We start from the raw sequence: 17,732 nt of genomic DNA on the forward strand, positions 1-17,732 counted from the left end.
TTTAATGAATTATAACAGAAATTAATTAAAATACTCTGTTGACGGAGTTCAGACAAGATTTTGGACCTATATCGATGTTGTTTTAAGAAACATTCAACCGTTTGGTGTACATGATAAAATAATTTTTTAATAACTAACATAAATTTTGATCTATAATTTAATATATGAGTGACCTCATAAGGCCCCCCCCCCCATCATCATGTCTATACACGACCACATTAATGGTCGCTTTAGGTCGGACTCAACACTTAGTAGCAAAAATTGTACACTTAGTAGCTTGGTAATTTTGGGAATATTCAAATCTTAAACTATACTAAATATAGATATAGGAAACCACGTAATCGGAAATTCCAGAATAAACTTCAAGGTGTCTCGGGCGTCAGACAGCCATATTGGTTATGAGCCTACACTATCTTACAATTTAGTTTTTGTGAGTATTTTCTTCATTTTATGTTGATTAAACTATTTTAAGACTAATTACCGTCAGAAGTATTAATTGTATTGTTATTTTTACTTATTTTATTTTTGGTTAAGTATTTCTATATTTCAGGCCTATCATATTTTTGTCGTAACTCTGTCTTGCTGTTTAAGAGGATAGTTCCCAAACATTACCAGGGCTTCTAGCATAACTTATTTTAAACAAGAACATGTCTTTAAACTTTTTTTTCAAAAATTATCTGTAAATGAAAGTATAAGAACAACATAAATAAAACAATCAGTCGTAAAATTGGTTTGAAACTTCTTCGTTCTTAATTTCTAGTGTTGGAAGGGATTGAGCCTTATCTGGCAGAGGGTTTGAACTCGAGACTTTTTTCGAATTTTATCAACCATGAGCTTTGCCGACTCGACCATGCTTCCATCACATATGAGGATTACGTGTCAACTGGTTATGCACCATTGAAGCCATTGACACCGATTTCAGCCTGCTTTTCTTTTTGGATTTGCCTCCATATCAAGAACAAACTACATGGCAGCAGTTGTTTCAATTTGGAGTAGTCTCCCCTAGAAGAGTGGCTGTCCCCAGCTAACGAGCCTCATCTGCCCGAGGGTTCGAACTCGAGGCTTTTCGGTTTGAAACAATTAATTTAAAATGGAAAAACTATTGTCAATGTTCTACTTCCATATTGCAAACGTATTAGTATTGTACCTTATAGTTTATTTTTAGGTTAGGTTAGGTTAAGTTAGGTTTGCCTGTCGTCCCTCCTGGAAAATAGGCCGCTGACAAGAGCTATCCAGGCGTCTCTGTCCTGGGCTAGTCTCTCCAACTGCCCCCAGGTGTATCCAATCTTCTTAGATATTGGCTTTCACCACCCGGCTTCATGAATTCTCCACCGGGAGATCCATTCTTCCCCTGGTGCAAGCTGTCTTTATTTCTCTTCGTCTGCGTTTCTGTAGCGAGTCATTTGTTTTACGATATAAGGTTGCTGACCTTATACTCAACCCCCAACCTAGAGGACCGGGGTGCTAGCTTTCGTATGACCCCTACCCGCGCAGACCTTCCCAGCTGGTAGAACATGCCAAGAGTTAACACTCCCACTGGTATAACTCTGGGGGTCGTCGGGGTACACAACCTGCCAACCACGACAAGGCCCTAGCACCAGATGACAGTTTATTTTTAGGGCTATCTTTATAAGGCTTTTGATAGCTTTAATATGAATGGGACTAAAACATAAAAACTGTAATTATATTTTTGAATTAAAATTAAAAATATTTCGTAAAATAACAATTCAATCTACATGTTAAATACATAAAGCAAATAAACAATTGGCTTTAAAAAAGCACGAAGAACTAATTGATTATAAATCATGACTCTAATTGCTAGTTAAAACACTACATTACACTACACCACGCCACGCCACGCCACACCACACTACATATATACCTAATATGCAGTCATATAATGTGTAAACCGTTTAACCAATCACATTTTATTTCCAATAAAGTCCATCAAAAACGATTTCTTAATGACTTAATTCACTTGGTTGCTATAAACAACATATTTTTAATCTTAGTTATAGAAAGAATTTCACAGAAGAGTGTAGATATGTTTTGGTAGAAAACAGCTAGACTATTCGCTCCTGCTTTAATGCATTATAATTAATAATAATAATTTTTAATTTATAAATACTACCAAAATGTACTGGAATATAGGCCTATAACTTATTCTAAACATTATTTGAATCAATTAAAACAAGTAGTTATACTATTAATAAGGGCATAGCACTGATGACACTAATCCTTCATAGGCTGAGATCATAAAAAAAGGTGAACTCTACTTCATTTGGACCATCAGATTTATTAAGGGAACTTTAATTTACTTTTAAAATAAATATTGTATACTAAAATTTATTACACAATTTTTAAAAATTAAAATTATTTTTTTTTTTACAATTATTAAGTAGGGTAGCATTCATTTTTAACTACTGAAATTCTATAAATTATTTATGTATAACTTTTTTTCTGACAAATGTAGGCCCTATATACAAAATTATACAAGCTAAATATAAATAGGCTATGGGCATATAGCTGAGTATTATGCCTTTATCCTTATACATGTTTTTATAAATAGAAAATTAGAAAACTTTATTTGTATAAAGAATGTTAGTAGTTTGGGAACATCTTGGTATAGAGTTAGAATACACACTACCTAACCAGAATGTCACTAGTTAATTAAGTCTGTAGAGATGTCCCCAAATACAACCAGGTAGTGCGATGTGCCAGGGAGTAAACAAAAGTCTGGCAAAAACCTGGCCATCAGCAACTTGGGTGTGGGAAATGTTTGATGCTTTCTTCTTTTTCTTCATTCTATTGGAGGAAATGTTTGATACTTTCTCTTCTTCTTCTTCCTTCTATTGGAGGAAATGTTTGATACTTTCTCTTCTTCTTCTTCCTTCTATTGGAGGAAATGTTTGATGCGTTCTCTTCTTCTTCTTCATTCTATTGGAGGAAATGTTTGATGCTTTCTCTTCTTCAACTTCTTCTTCCTTCTATTGGAGGAATGTATTCCCTGAACACAATTACGTATTAAGTCGCAACTGTTTATGTGCCATATAGGCCATTGACACAGTTTCAGCCTGCTTTTCTTTTTGTCTAACAAAGAATAAACTACAAGGCAGCAGTTTGACTTGGGAGTTGTCTCTGCTAGATAAGTTGTTGTCCCCAATTATTGAGCCTTATTTGACTGATGGTTCAAACTCGAGACTTTTCGGTTTAGCAACCATGGGCTTTACCCAATCGATCACAACTTCACTCTATGCTTTATCAAATTACTTTGTAAGTGGTCTGAGACAAGTGTTCCAGACAATAAGTTTGACAAACAGTGGTTTAATAGGAAGTGGATACAGTTTTCCCTTCATTTATTTATGTGAATATCATTTCAATAAATAAATAATATAGTATAGGCTTACAAAATTTAGCAGTGACTTTACATAAACTACACTATAATTGATTAATATATTAATAAATTAGTAAATTTATTTAAGCCATGGACATTTTATTCCACCATGGTCAAATGGTTCATTTATACTGTAACGCTTACCAGTGTAGGCATTCAACTTGTGATTGATTCATACAAAAGCACTCTAGTTAAACTTTTTTTACAAGCTAATTGCTTAATATTCATGTTTTTATAATTAAGTGTAGTCTAATTGTATGCTTGTTTTCACAGGAAATACAAGATCACATTCGGAAATATTGGAGAAAGAAAAGATAACAAGCACTGACAATTGAAAGCCAATTTCTGCCAGATCTAAGCAGAGAACTTACTTTGCAACCATGTGTATTCTGTAATTGGATGTATGCTATTGCTAGGTAAACCATTTTAGTTTTGCTCAAACCAATCATATACTCTTGATTATTTTTTAGACATTTCATGAACTATGTAACTGGGAAATAATAAGTATAAAACAGTAACTATAAATCTAATATACAGTGATATAATATACAATTTAACAAATCACATTTTATTCCTATTAGTATTAGTTCCATCAAATACGATTTCTTAATGACTTTATTATTTACTTACAAACACATTTTTAATCTTAGCTACAAAAAGATTTTCACAGAAAACTGTTGAACAGCTATGGTAGAAAACAGCTTACATGGCAACAAATTCTCTTATTTCAGGGTTGGACGTCAAGGTTAAAGCATGGAAGAAACAGGAAATGGGACAGAACCTTTTATTCCAGGTAAAGGCATTTGAGTTTAAAAAATAAAAAAAATATTTATAAAATACAGACGAGTCAAAGGTTGTAAATAATTAATACGAGCCGACCCGCAGCGTATCATATGCCGCTATGTAGTTGTTTTATTTTCTACTCTTCATAATTTGTGAATTCGACAGTACCAACGCTGTCACTGAAAATAGTTGCTTTAAAACACTATCAGTAGCAAATTAAGGACGAAAACCACCCTCGTTTCCCCAACCCCTACCCCACACTCCCCTCTGTGAAAGTAAACTCCTCTTAGTTACCTCCCCTAAGTTTAAAATCGTTTCAAACTAAATTATTTGCCCTTTATAGCCGTCACTAAACCCGGCTCTACGATAGTAAACATTTAGCGTGAACCACAGCTCACCAGACCATGTAGGGGTGGGGGTGGTATCGAGCGCGCTTACAGCTTGGTGTTTCCTTCGTCTCTAAGAAGAGAATTATATATATATATATATATATATATATATATATATATATATATATATATATATAGATTTACCAAAATTTCCTATTATAAAATATCTCATCTGCATCAACCATGCAAAAAAAAAGCAAACGAAATTTTGTATGGTATTACTTTCAATTCTCTCACCTTGTATCTCTCCAGGACATCACGAAGCCGAGATCTGCTGTGGAGGTGAAGCTGACTTACACAAGCACTATAACAGCTGTAAGAAGAATCCAGGTCATGTCAACTTTATACCTGTGAATGATTTTAACTTGGATCATCTCCCCTCACCTTACCATGACGTCATCGTGTTGGAGCAAATCAAAGCATTGTCTGCCCTAACGGTCCTGATAAAGGTCAAGTACACCAGTCTAGAGAGACCAGAGTCTGCTCCATGCTTCAGTGGCCAGTATCCATTTTATAACACCAGAGGAAGTGACGTGTTGAGGACAGGGACGGGGAGGGTGTGGCGTGTGGCCAAGTACACAGAGAGTGACAAATTGGGTACTTGTCCATGTGACAAGTGTAAACACTCGGACACACCAAACAAAATGTGGGGGGAGGTTTGTGTGGTGACAGCCACACACGTGGTGTTTGATGACAGTGAGGTGAAACAGACCATGTGTGTGGTAGGTTTTGATGACAATAAAAGTCCTGGGGTCAAACTTGAAGGCTGGGATGTGAGGTGGGCAATCATAGAGTCAGACTTTTGTGAGTTTACATGTGTGTCGTGTGACTTAGAGTTGCTTGATGAACTGGACAAGATGTTGCAGCACTTTAAAGACCTATGTAAGAAAGTAAAGGACAAATACGGGACAGTTGATGATGTGGACAAGATGGCCATTATAGTGTCACATCCTCATGGCTGTCCTAAACAGGTCTCAGTAGGACGATGGACACACCAACATGAGAGGTCCACGTACACATGTATATGTCCAGGTTCCATTGGAGCGTGGGTCTACATGCCGGGATATGACAAGTGGTGCGCAGGTCCCCATTGTGATGGAGAGTATAGTGAGAAGGGTAGCTGGGTGTATGATCCACCTGTAACTGTTGGCTCTCTCCACATATCTAATGAAACTGTCGATTCTCTCCCCTTGTCTAATGTAACTGTTGGCTCTCTCCCCATGTCTAATGAAACTGTTGATTCTCTCCCCTTCTCTAATGTAACTGTTAGTTCTCTCCCCTTGTCTAATGTAACTGTTTGTTCTCTCCCCTTGTCTAATGTAAATAAACAAAATGGCGGCTCTCTTCATTAAACTTGGATGTGTCAAGACTTGAATGGCTTCATCAGCAACTTTGTATTCTGGTGAAGACAAGAAATAAATTGTTTAGTTTCTTTCACGTCATTTGTTTAGAGTTGTTAGACACATAAACAAAATTATAAACAAATGTTTATTGTTGAGAAATGAAATATTTATAGGTTACACTTGTATCTTTGTTTTGTTTAAACCTCCACATTAGATTTGTCTTCGCTATCATTGTCTTTATTTGTACTTTAATTCATGTTTGTATTTGCTTACAAAACTGTTTGTATAGATGTCAATAAAGTTTTAAAATGTTTCAAAGTTACTTATATTCATTTTGTTATCGTTGATAATCTTAATGTTTTGTGTTGATGATAAACAAAACACGATGTTAGTGAAGAGAAATGTCGGCAGTCAAGTTTGTAGCTGAGATTTTATGTCGACAGTCAAGTTTGTAGCTAAGACTTAATGTTCGCCATCAAATTGGTTATAGATATCTACTGACATCTATCTGTCTATATACTACTACAACTCAAGTTTGTTTACATGTTTGCATATTTAAAAAAAAATTGTCTGCTTGGTTACAGGAGAGAATCTGCACTATGTGTAGAGCTGTAGAATAGCATTTAGGTAGAGAACAATGTTCTTTTTGACCAAACTGTTAATCACAAATTTATTTAAAGACGTTTATTAATTTATTGATATATTCATTCATAAACACAAATTTAATTATAAAAATTCAGAACAACGACTTTACTTATACTGACGTCACATGATTTATTTACTTTTAATAACAACAGTGGCGGCTTCCATCGAAGATTTTGTTGTCCATCCAAAAGTTTAACGCATTATAAAGCTAATTGTCTGTCGGTTATAGCTTTAACGATAGGTCCGTTTGCTATTTTTTATTAGGTTTACTATTATCAATTTTCAACAGTTGTTCTAATTTGAGTATACAATAAATTTCTCTAGATCTAGAGATCAGCTATCAGACGAAGATAAAGTCAATCTTAGATCTAAAATCTAGAATCTAGGTTAAACCAAATTTAATTAGCAAAATAAAAAATAAGTATTAAATCACAATAAATTATTGAGTTTCTTTATAGAACTATGATAGTCCTTGAATATTCGATATACATCTATTGTGTTTAAGCTTCAATGATTATCTAATTCGAGAATACATGGTATTTATCTATTTAGGTTCTAGATCTAGAGTTACGGAAAAACTAGACTTAAGGCTTAACGTAAGTTCTACATCTAAACTTAAAGTAAATTTTACATCTATATTCAAGATCTAGCTCTATCTAGATCTTGAATCTATATACTAAACTATTTCCGGTCTTAATTGTATAATCGTTGTTTGTTTAGATACAAATTTGGCTAATTTGGGATATAATTTAATTTGAAATAATAAGGCCTATTCGCGTAACTGATGTTTCTTACTTTGAAGTAAATTATAGAACTAATACTGATTGTAAGCGCACACATAGTTAAGATGAACGTGTAATAGTTAACATGCGTATGGTACGGGTTCGAGACACTTAACGACAAAAGTTAATTTTTTTGTACAAATTTAAAAAAAAACGTGAATGATAAAGTTGCTTATCGGGACTTCGCGGGACACAGATCAGGTGAAGAAGAGTTCACCTGTTTGAAAGGAATATGTGGTCAGACCCGTGCTCGACCGAAATAAGTGTTTTTAGACGATAAAAACCTGTTGCCTGAAGCTTGCCGGTGACTGGGCAGGTGAAGCAGAGTTGGGCAGGCGTAGAAACCACATGTGACGACAGTATATGAAGGGATGGTGTGGTCAGAACCCTGCTCAGCCGAAATCGGTGTTTTAAAAAGACAAAAACGTCTGAGGTGTGACGTCTTTTTGAATGTGGTGGCTGCTCTTTGTGACGATGAGTGACAGACGTGATGCCATTTATAGATGACCCCCGAAACCCACAGTTATCCAGATGATGACGGGTGGTCTAGTTGCCAATAAAACCTTCCAACTTAGACACATTGAATTAAAATAAAAATGGACATAAGGAAGTAACAATGAAATTTATGTTTCGTCAATGGATGCCCACAGTTGTCTTCAATCTATTTTTTTAGTAATAATAATTTATTTGATTGTTTTATACAGCTTTAAGACATGAACATCAATTGTATATATAGTAATTAGATGAAAAAAAATAATGTGGAATAAGAATTACACTAATAGAAGGTGTGCAAACTCGGTTTCTTTTGACTGCTTAGTTTACTGTGCTTCATCCTCAGCTTCGAAATCAAAAGTTCACATTGTAGCCACCAATAGATAGAAATAGAAACGACCGTGGGAGAAGGGTCTCTGTAATACTCTTACTAATCTATCATTCGAACATTTTCCATGACATAAAATTGACCCCTGGCGATGAGAGCACGCTGCCCTGATATATTTGCCAGTCCGGTTATGAGTGAGGTGTGTGTGTGTGTGTGGGGGGGGGGGGGGTGCAGTGTTTCTTCCAGACTTTTTTCTCCGGGGGGCACTTGAAATTTTCGGGGGGGGGGCGGTAGACCTTCCTCGGGGGGGGGGGGGAAGCGGGCACTGTTAAAAGTATATAGATTATATAATTTAATTTCGTTGGGGGGGGGGCGGTAGAATTTTTTCGCCCCCCCCCCCGAAGAGATGCCTGGAAGAAACTCTGGGGGGTGGGGGGGTGGGATGCGTATCTCTTTCTACCATTCTGATTGTGCCCTTTTTAGACCAGAAAAACATCAGGCTGTTAATTTACTCGAAGGCTGCAGGTCGAGTGATGTTTGGCTTGAGACTGTCTTAATTAAAATTAATATTTTAAAATTATTTTCCTATTTCCTATTAATTATTCCCTTTTCTTTTAATACGATGTCAGTGTATTTTGTACAATAAAATCTGATTTTATTCCTTATATCCCATATAGTCGATCTATGAATAGCAGTTGCTACTAGTCTGTTATCGTCTTCTGTTCTTTGTCTAGTCATGTTAATTAAGTTAATCGATTTCTGTGGCGTCGTCTAACACATATTCACTGTCGTCTATAAGTTAAACATTGTCGAAATAGTTACCATCAATATCAGAATCTATTGGAATATTGTCTCTTTCCCTTACATCCAAACTTCGACAGGCGGCCGGACTGTGTTTGGTCGTGCCACACAGGAGGCATATAGATCTCCTACCGTTAAGTTGTAGTAATAGGGTGTAAATTTCCCACCAATGTCAAGGTTAATGTAATGGGGTAAGTCCTGTACAGGAGCGTTTGGGCAGAAATAAACTGCCCACTGATCACTCTTTCCGATCTTGAGGGTTGATGAGATAAAACAGAAGATAGCAATGCTTCAAATACTTACGAAATATAACATATTTTTCTGAATAGGAAAAATAGTTGATCAAAGCAGTGGTGTCGAGAGGTCGGGTGTCACCTGTTGCGGGACCTCTCAATGTAAACCCTCAGAAAAAACCTATGTGATATATATATATATATATATATATATATATATATATATATATATATATATATATATATATATATATATATATATATAGTTTCTTCTATATATTTTGCATGCAATCTTTCACCATGGTGTCAACTCCTAAATGGTGTCACCCGGTGCGGTCCACACCCACCCCCACCCCCGCCTCGCAACGCCTCTGGATCAAAGCCATTGGCAGTTATCACTTTTTCTACCGTTTTTCTTCTCCAACATTCTATCCATCTATAAAGAACATTTTTTTTTAGATCTGCTACCCGAGTCTACATGCGGCACTATACATATTCTGCCCAACTCAAACCCCTCTACTTACCCCACCTCGCGGTATGAACATCTAATGTACTTATCTTTAAACACTTTCAATATTCAGATTCAATAAATAGTCTACATTCTGCTGCACCCAATTCCAAATTTCAATAACACTTACAGGAAGTGAAATGTTTCATTTTTTAGAAGGCGTACATTACATACTCTACATCATTATTCGTAACCACTTCTCTTCCACTATTACATGTAACGACAGTTATGGGAGGGGTGGTCAGTAATTTTGTGACGATGTGTGATGAGAGAGAGAGAGGAGTTGGGGGGTTGGTAGGGGGGGGGGGGGGAAGATAGTGTGACCTTACACTTTTGCATTTTTAAAAAAAGTAATGTTAGAAAACGAACGTTAACCGTTTTTTTATATTCCGTTTCAGTTGTAATTTTGGGAATATTCGCATCTAAAAATAGAGTAAATACAAATAGATCCACGTAATCGGAAATTCCAGATTACAAGTGAAAGTGTCTAGGGCGTCAGACAGCCATATTGGTTATGAGCCTACACCATCTTACAATTTAGTTTTTGTGAGTATTTTCTTCATTTTATGCTGATTAAACTATTATAAGACTAACTACCGCCAGAAGTATTAATTTTATTGAAACTTTTACTTATTTTATTTTTGGTCAAGTATTTCTATATGGCAGGCCTCTAATATTTTTGTCGTTTCCTGTCTTGCTGTTTATACACAGTTTAAGAGATAGTTCGAAACATTACCAGGGTTCCTAGTATAAATCATAAACAAGATCATGTCTTTAAATTTTTTATTTCTAAAATAATTTTTAATTGGAATTATCTGAACAACAGGATGTGAAGCAATTAATTTAGAATGGCAACATTATTGTCAATGTTCTAAATCTATTCATTGCATTGTAATAATTTAATATAGATCTACTTCCATTTTGCAAAAGTATTAGTATTGTACCTTATAGTTTTATTTGGCCGATCTCAATTAGCCTTTTGATGACTGTGCATGATAGCTTTAATAAGAAATGGACTAAAACATAATAATTATAACAATATTTTTGAATTAAAATTAAAAATATTTCATAAAATAACAATTGAATCTACATGTTAAATACATAAAGTATATAAACGACTGGATTTCAAAAAACAAAACAAAACACGAAGACCTAATTGATCATAAATCATGACTCTGATTTCAAGTTAAAACACTACTCTACACTACACTACGCCACACTACGCTACACCACACCACACTACACCACACCACACCACATATAGGTGTAAATGTGCAGTCATATAATGTGTAAACCATTTAACCAAGCACATTTTATTTACAATAAGGTCAATCAAACACAATTTCTTAATGACTTGATTATTTACTTGGTTACTATAAACAAAATTATTTTTAATCTTAATTATAGAAATAATTTCACAGAAGAGTGTAGAACAGTTTTGGTAGAAAACAGTTTACATGGCAACAAAGTCTCTCGTTTCAGGGTTGAAGGTCAAGGTTAGAGCATGGAAGAAACAGAAAACCGGAAAGAACCATTTATTCCAGGTAAAAATATTTGAATCTTTGTTTTGCAAATTAAAAAAAAAAAAAAAAAAAAAAAAAAAAAAAAAAAAAAAAACAGCAAAAAAAAAAAAACCACAACTGAAGAGTCAATGTTTGTAAATAATTAATATTAAACAAGATTTCTTATTGTAAAACATCTCCGCATCAACCGTGCAAAAAACAAACCAAATAGTTTTTTGTGGGTTAATTTAAATGTCCTCCACTTGTATCTCTCCAGGACATCATGAATGTGAGATCTGCTATGGAGGTGAAGCTGACTTACACAAGCACTATACCAGCTGTAAGAAGAATCCAGGTCATGTCAACTTTATACCTGTTAATGATTTTAACTTGGATCATCTCCCCTCACGTTACCATGACGTCATCATGTTGGAGCAAATCAAAGCTTTGTCTGCCCTAACGGTACTGATAAAGGTCAAGTACACCAGTCTAGAAAGACCAGAGTCTGGTCCATTCTTCAGTGGTCAGTATCCGTTTTATATGAACAGAGGAAGTGACGTGTTGAGGACTGCGACGGGGACGGTGTATGATGTGGTCAAGTACACAGAGAGTGACAACAAGGGCACTTGTCCATGTGGCAAGTGTCAACACTCGGACACACCCAGCAAAGTGTGGGGGGAGGTTTTTGTGACCACAGCCACACACGCGGTGTTTGATGTCAGTGAGGCGAGACAGACCAAGTGTGTTGTAGGTTTTGACGACAATAAAAGTCCTGGGGTCAGTCTTGATGGCTGGCGGGTGGAGGAGGCACACTTTGAGAGAGACAGGTGTGAGTTTACATGTGTGTCATGTGACTTAGAGTTGGTTGATGAATTGTACTGGACGTGTCGGCGCTTTGATGATCTATGTGTGAAAATAAGGGAGAAATACTGGAAATCTGATAATAATGACAAGTTGACCGTTATAGTGTCACATCCTCATGGCTGTCCTAAAAAGGTCTCTGTAGGACAATGGACACACATACATGAGGGGAAAGTTTGGCCCAAGTACACGTACACGACATGTACATGTCCAGGCTCCAGTGGAGCGTGTGTCTACATGCCGGGATATGACGGGTTATTGACTCGTCCCCACAGTGGATCAAACTCTGTAGGAAATTATTGTGGGGAGTTTGGGATGTGGTTGTATTGATCCATCTCTAACTGTTGGTTCTCTCCCCTTGTCTAATGTAAACAAACAAAATGGCGGCTCCTTTAATTAAACTTGTGTGTGTCAAGACTTGAATGTCTTCAACAGCAACTTTGTATTCTGGTGAAGACAAGGTATATTTTGTGTAGTTTCTCTCACGTCATTTGTTTATCGCTAAAAAACTTAACGGAAAGACTAGATCAGATGATATTTAAAACATATTAATTATAATAATAAATTAAAAATTAATTATATAATTTATTGTAGTCCTACTTTACGGGCGGTCTTACATTGTTATGGTTATGATAACGAAAGTAGCAAACATCTTACTAACTCTCATAATATCGGTATATAATTGAAAAGCTTTAATTAGTTTTGCTTTTGTCAATTTTTGTATTGTTTACATTATGTTGTGTTTTTGTTTATCAACACAATAAATCTTTTTGTAATTAGTAAATAAAGTTTTAGAAAAATCCAAAGTTTTTTTTTGATTCGTTTGGTTATTGTTGACAAACAAAACACGATGGTAGTGAAGAGAAATGTCAGCAGTCAAGTTTGTAACTGAGACTTAATGTCTGCAGTCGAAATTCGTTATATTTATTTACTGAAATTCCTTATACTTCATCGACATAATAAAAAAAATAAGATGGTCAAAGGGAAGTAGCAATGATTTTTCCCTCGTCAATGGATGCACACAGTTGTATCCTATATATTCATATACTTTCATGGATTCAAGCAATGCACTTGTTTAGACAAATTCAAATCGGTCTATAAGTTAACTTTCTCCGTATTCAAAGTAATTTTCCCCCATTGAATATAATTAAAATATCAACAGTCAGTTTGAGATCCTTTTGTTACGTGTTTTTGATATATATATATATATATATATATATATATATATATATATATATATATATATATATATATATATATATATATATATATATCGGTTGTATATATAAACGTCCTACTTCAAAACAATAAAATAAAAGATGCAAGAGGTAACAAGCAATGGCATTTATTTTTCGCCAAAGTATGAACACAGTAGTTGTCTCCTGTATATTTATTTATATATTTGTGTTTTCATTTGATTCAAGCATTTAGTTGTGTAGACATGAAAAGCCCTACAAGAACTATTTGTTTCGTGTTTTTTATTCAGAAAATGTATTTATTAATGACAGATACTGTATAAAGCGGGATGGAGTTGCCTAGCGGTAGAAAGCTGGACTGCTAACACGGAAGTCTGGAGTTCAATCCGGTTTCATGTTAGTAGACCGTACTTAGTTCACCCAGCTCTGATGGGTTCCTACCTAACTCACGTTAGAGTAAGTAAAGGCGGCTGGACCACACTATCCCTTCATATGCCGAGGTCACAGAAACAAGTAAACTCTACCTCACTTACCTAGTAGACCGTCAGAATTGAAAGGGAAGCTTACTGTATAAAGTAGTAGTAAAATAAACATTTAAAGGTATAAACCGCTTTTGTAGTCACCCCAGCTATTATAGTAACCTGACTCACGATAAGGAAATTAAGTAGTTAATGCGTCAGTGGCGGAACTAGAATGGAAAGAAAACGGCCTGTCCCCCACCCCGTATGGTAGTTCCGCCTCTGCACGACGTAGTCTTGCCGCCTCTGTACGATATAGTGCTGCCCCTTTACAAGCCGAGGTCAGAGAAAGAAATTATTTTTGTCTTTAATTTGTGATTGTGCACATACCAACTAACACTAAAATGGGACATTATATCTACATACAATGGCAGGTTAGCAATAGGTTAACAGCTGGGTTAACAGGTAGATTAACAGGTGGGTTAATAGGTAGGTTAAGAGGTGGGTTAATAGGTAGGTTAATAGGTTGGTTAAGATGTGGGTTAAAAGGTCGGTTGACAGGTGGATTAACAGGTAGGTTCAGAGGTGGGTTAACAGGTGGGTTAAGAGGTGGTGACAGGTAGGTAACAGGTAGGTTTACGGGTAGTTTAATATGTAGGTTAAGAAGTGGGTTAACAGATAGGTTAACAGGTGGAATAATAGTAGGTTAAACGGTAGGTTAACAGGTGGGTTAACATGGATTTTAAACAATTTATTCTTAATATAGCACTTGCTTACTAAATTTTAAATTTCAATTTAACAAACAACAAATGGCAAAACCTAGGCCTTGTGTTAAGAAAGGCTGAAGCAGTCAACAACAATTAGGGCTTGATCGATTAGGTAAGAGCAGGTTAATTTAAAAAAATAATCTAGTATTGACGTAACATCATGGGCTGGTTCTATGCACAGTAAATGAAGTCTATTCCATAATCAAATTGACAATCTTCAGACAAAGGCTACCGTCTCATTTATAGGAGAAAATTATTTACCATGTGTCTCTCGACGAGTATATTATAGTTAGTTTTTTTCGATATAAAATAGTTGGTTGGTTTTTTCTATAATTTATTAATAAAAATTATATCACCTTTTCCTGCAGCTTCATCTATTTTTCTAGATTATTTTTTTTAGCGTTTCTAAGAAGTAGGAAGTTGATTGTGTAAAATACTGTAAAATAAAGAACATTAAATCTTGAATTTGACTTGTGTGTAGCGATTTCACAAAACTATACCAGACCGGGTTTCTTCGTCTCATTCACCCCCACCCTCACACTAGGGGTTTGTATTTATTTTTGTTAGTAAGACGTAAATCTCTTTGCCCTATTAGTCAAATATAGATTACATGCATCATTTTGTCTATAGTCAAATATTGATTATATGCATCGTAATGAAAATTGTTGGAAGCCGACGTGGGACAAGGATTTTTTAATTAGAGGAAAACTTCAGTAAAGATTCACCAAACGAATATTTGGACGATAACATTGTTGAAAATATCGACGAACTCATAAAATGCGTATCTTGCAAAAATGTCCATGTTTGGATCTTTTCTGTATTACACAAATAGAAATTCTTTTTATGCCACCCATTCGAACGTCTGTTCAGTGCAATAAACCTTATTTCAACTTATATTGACTTTACCATCCATTCAAGTAGCTCACGAGATCTCATTATCTAAATACATAAAAAATAGATTGAAAAACTCATTCTACACACCACGAAGCATTTATGCCAATTTCAATGGGCACTAATACGTGAACTAAACAATGACAATTATAGACCATAGACATTATTGAGGTTGCTTATCATATAGTGCCTACATTAGCGAGTCCTTTCTAATTGGTTTATAACTACAATTAACGCATTTAGTCGTCTCCAAGAGCAAAAAATGGGGGCCTTGCACATGATGGCGTGTACATACGTAAAGTTCGATAAAAATTTGGATATGAATATCTGGTTTCTTGAATGTATCTATACTTAATTGTTAACGAACTATAAACATTTATCGTGAATGCAAACTCACTAGACGGATCGAGTGATTGTTACTAATAAAACTTTTTAACTTTTCGTAATTCAACAAAGTAATTTGTAATTAATTTTTAATGACTTTACGTTTTTTTAAATTGGATTCACAATTCTGTAAAATTGCGTTGTCATTAAAATATTGAGAGACATTGAGGCCGCATTTGTTTAACAAGATATCATCTATTCATACACAAACAGTAGTAATTGAGCAAAACGTACCTATATTATGTCGAAACAGTTTAATGTATAACAGTTTATTAGCCTTTATTTCTGGGGTAAAATATTGTATTATGCATCGTATTTTATTTGAATGTGAGAGGGAATTAAGCAGACGATTCATAAAGCTAAACTGGATTTAGCCATTTTATAACAATTCGGGTAAAGTATTAATTTGTTTTTCTGTACCTGTGGATGTAGCTGACATTCAAGTTGGTATTTTAAAAAGTTCACGTGTAATAAAGTGATGGCTATTACCATTTTGTATCTTTAATGTGTTAGCTCATTGGTCCAGCTCTTTGAAGTTAATTGTTATCATATATCGAGTTGCGGATAAAAAGGGCTGGGGGGGGGGGGGCTGAGAAGGCAGCAGCCAGGGCACTGCACATTTGACCTTAACAACAATAGAATATTTTATTTTCCCGCACACTCACTAAAATAACCTAACAACTATTTTTAAATAGAACACATTGTTGTGGCATTATCCGATAATGATATAACACATATTCCCAGAAAACCAATCGAGGCAGCGAAATTTAGGTCTTGGTCAATTAATTTATTGCATTTAGGCTATTAAATTTGGCTAATACTGCCGTTACATCAGAGGCTGGTCGAGTTCGATATTTGTATACGATATTTCAAAATCAAGCTGAATATGTTTAAACATTAGACAAGGCATAGCCATACACTAGACAATGAATTTATTTTAAGCGGCAGACAAGCCAACATGAGGATACAACCAATTTACTTTGTCGTTAAACAGGTGTTAAATAACTTGCTATTTACTTACACCTATTTTCAACTCCTATTTATACATAGATATACACAGTGTGATACGGTATATATTTAGCTACGAAAGATTGATGGAACGATCTCTTTTGGGCACCTGCCTTTGGAGTCGCAAAAATGTTTAAAGAGCCTGACCATCGCTTTTAAATAGACTATCTTATTGGTAATGTCGATGCAAAGAGGTAATTTAGGAACAGTTTCAGCAGTTACAATGAACTGCCCTTTCCATAAACATATACTTTGTAAATTATAACGAAAAAGATAATAGATAAACACAAACACTAATATGTTTAATCATTTTAAAAACCAAAAATAAGTTTCTGTAATCACAAAATATAGTGCTTGCGACCGACGACATAAAAACAAAAATCACCTCATTTTACACTTCCTTTCTCGACGGATAAGCCTGGTAGATAAGAAATAATGAAACAATTATAGGGTGTAACATCATACATATTGCAGTTTCTGAGAAAAAATAGCCATTTTTTTCTGGCCATCATATTAATTTACTCTTGCTAATTTTATTTCTGACCTAATGCCAAGTAATATCCAAGTTTCAGCCAATCTTCACTGCTCATTTTATTACAGTAGGCGTGTCGGTTTGTTTCTATATAGGTCGTGATCGAAACGAGTAGGGTTACATTTATCAGTGCTCAGTGTAGCGTGTCTTGCGTCAACACGAAAGACACAGCTAATTAAATCGTAAGACACATCGTAACTACAACGGTTACGGTTGCTACTGCTTTGGCGTTTGCAAATAGCAATTTTCAAAACCTTGCTTTTACCATTTACAGAGAGAAAAGTCATTTTAGCTAGAGAAAGCTTAAAAATATAACACTTAGTAACTCCAAACTTTACACTAAATTTCAGATGCAATATATATATATATATATATATATATATATATATATATATATATATATATATATATATATATATATAAGTGTAAGTATAA

At 34.9% G+C, this 17,732-nt stretch overlaps 2 protein-coding genes and 1 long non-coding RNA gene across 3 annotated transcripts in view; 2 read left to right on the top strand and 1 right to left on the bottom strand.

The window, feature by feature from the left end:
• Positions 1-89: 89 nt before the first annotated feature.
• LOC131932920 (uncharacterized) lies at positions 90-6,227 on the top strand. The gene is made up of 5 exons (XM_059289812.1): positions 90-106; positions 324-430; positions 3,668-3,810; positions 4,126-4,187; positions 4,819-6,227. The coding sequence occupies exons 4-5, from the start codon at positions 4,148-4,150 to the stop codon at positions 5,916-5,918; spliced, it is 1,140 nt and encodes a 379-aa protein (XP_059145795.1). The 5' UTR covers positions 90-106; positions 324-430; positions 3,668-3,810; positions 4,126-4,147; the 3' UTR covers positions 5,919-6,227.
• A 3,958-nt stretch (positions 6,228-10,185) lies between these two features.
• LOC131932921 (uncharacterized) lies at positions 10,186-12,782 on the top strand. Its single transcript, XM_059289813.1, has 3 exons — positions 10,186-10,244; positions 11,181-11,242; positions 11,478-12,782. The coding sequence occupies exons 2-3, from the start codon at positions 11,203-11,205 to the stop codon at positions 12,389-12,391; spliced, it is 954 nt and encodes a 317-aa protein (XP_059145796.1). The 5' UTR covers positions 10,186-10,244; positions 11,181-11,202; the 3' UTR covers positions 12,392-12,782.
• A 4,272-nt stretch (positions 12,783-17,054) lies between these two features.
• LOC131932919 (uncharacterized) overlaps positions 17,055-17,732 on the bottom strand; it is a 3,090-nt gene continuing 2,412 nt past the window's right edge. The window contains exon 2 of the long non-coding RNA XR_009384756.1: positions 17,055-17,183. This is a non-coding gene — a long non-coding RNA (uncharacterized LOC131932919). The remainder of the gene's footprint in view (positions 17,184-17,732) is intronic.

The sequence above is a fragment of the Physella acuta genome, unplaced genomic scaffold (assembly GCF_028476545.2).
Source record: "Physella acuta isolate Inbredline_101_S28 unplaced genomic scaffold, ASM2847654v3 ptg002319l, whole genome shotgun sequence".
NCBI classification, from domain to species: domain Eukaryota; kingdom Metazoa; phylum Mollusca; class Gastropoda; family Physidae; genus Physella; species Physella acuta.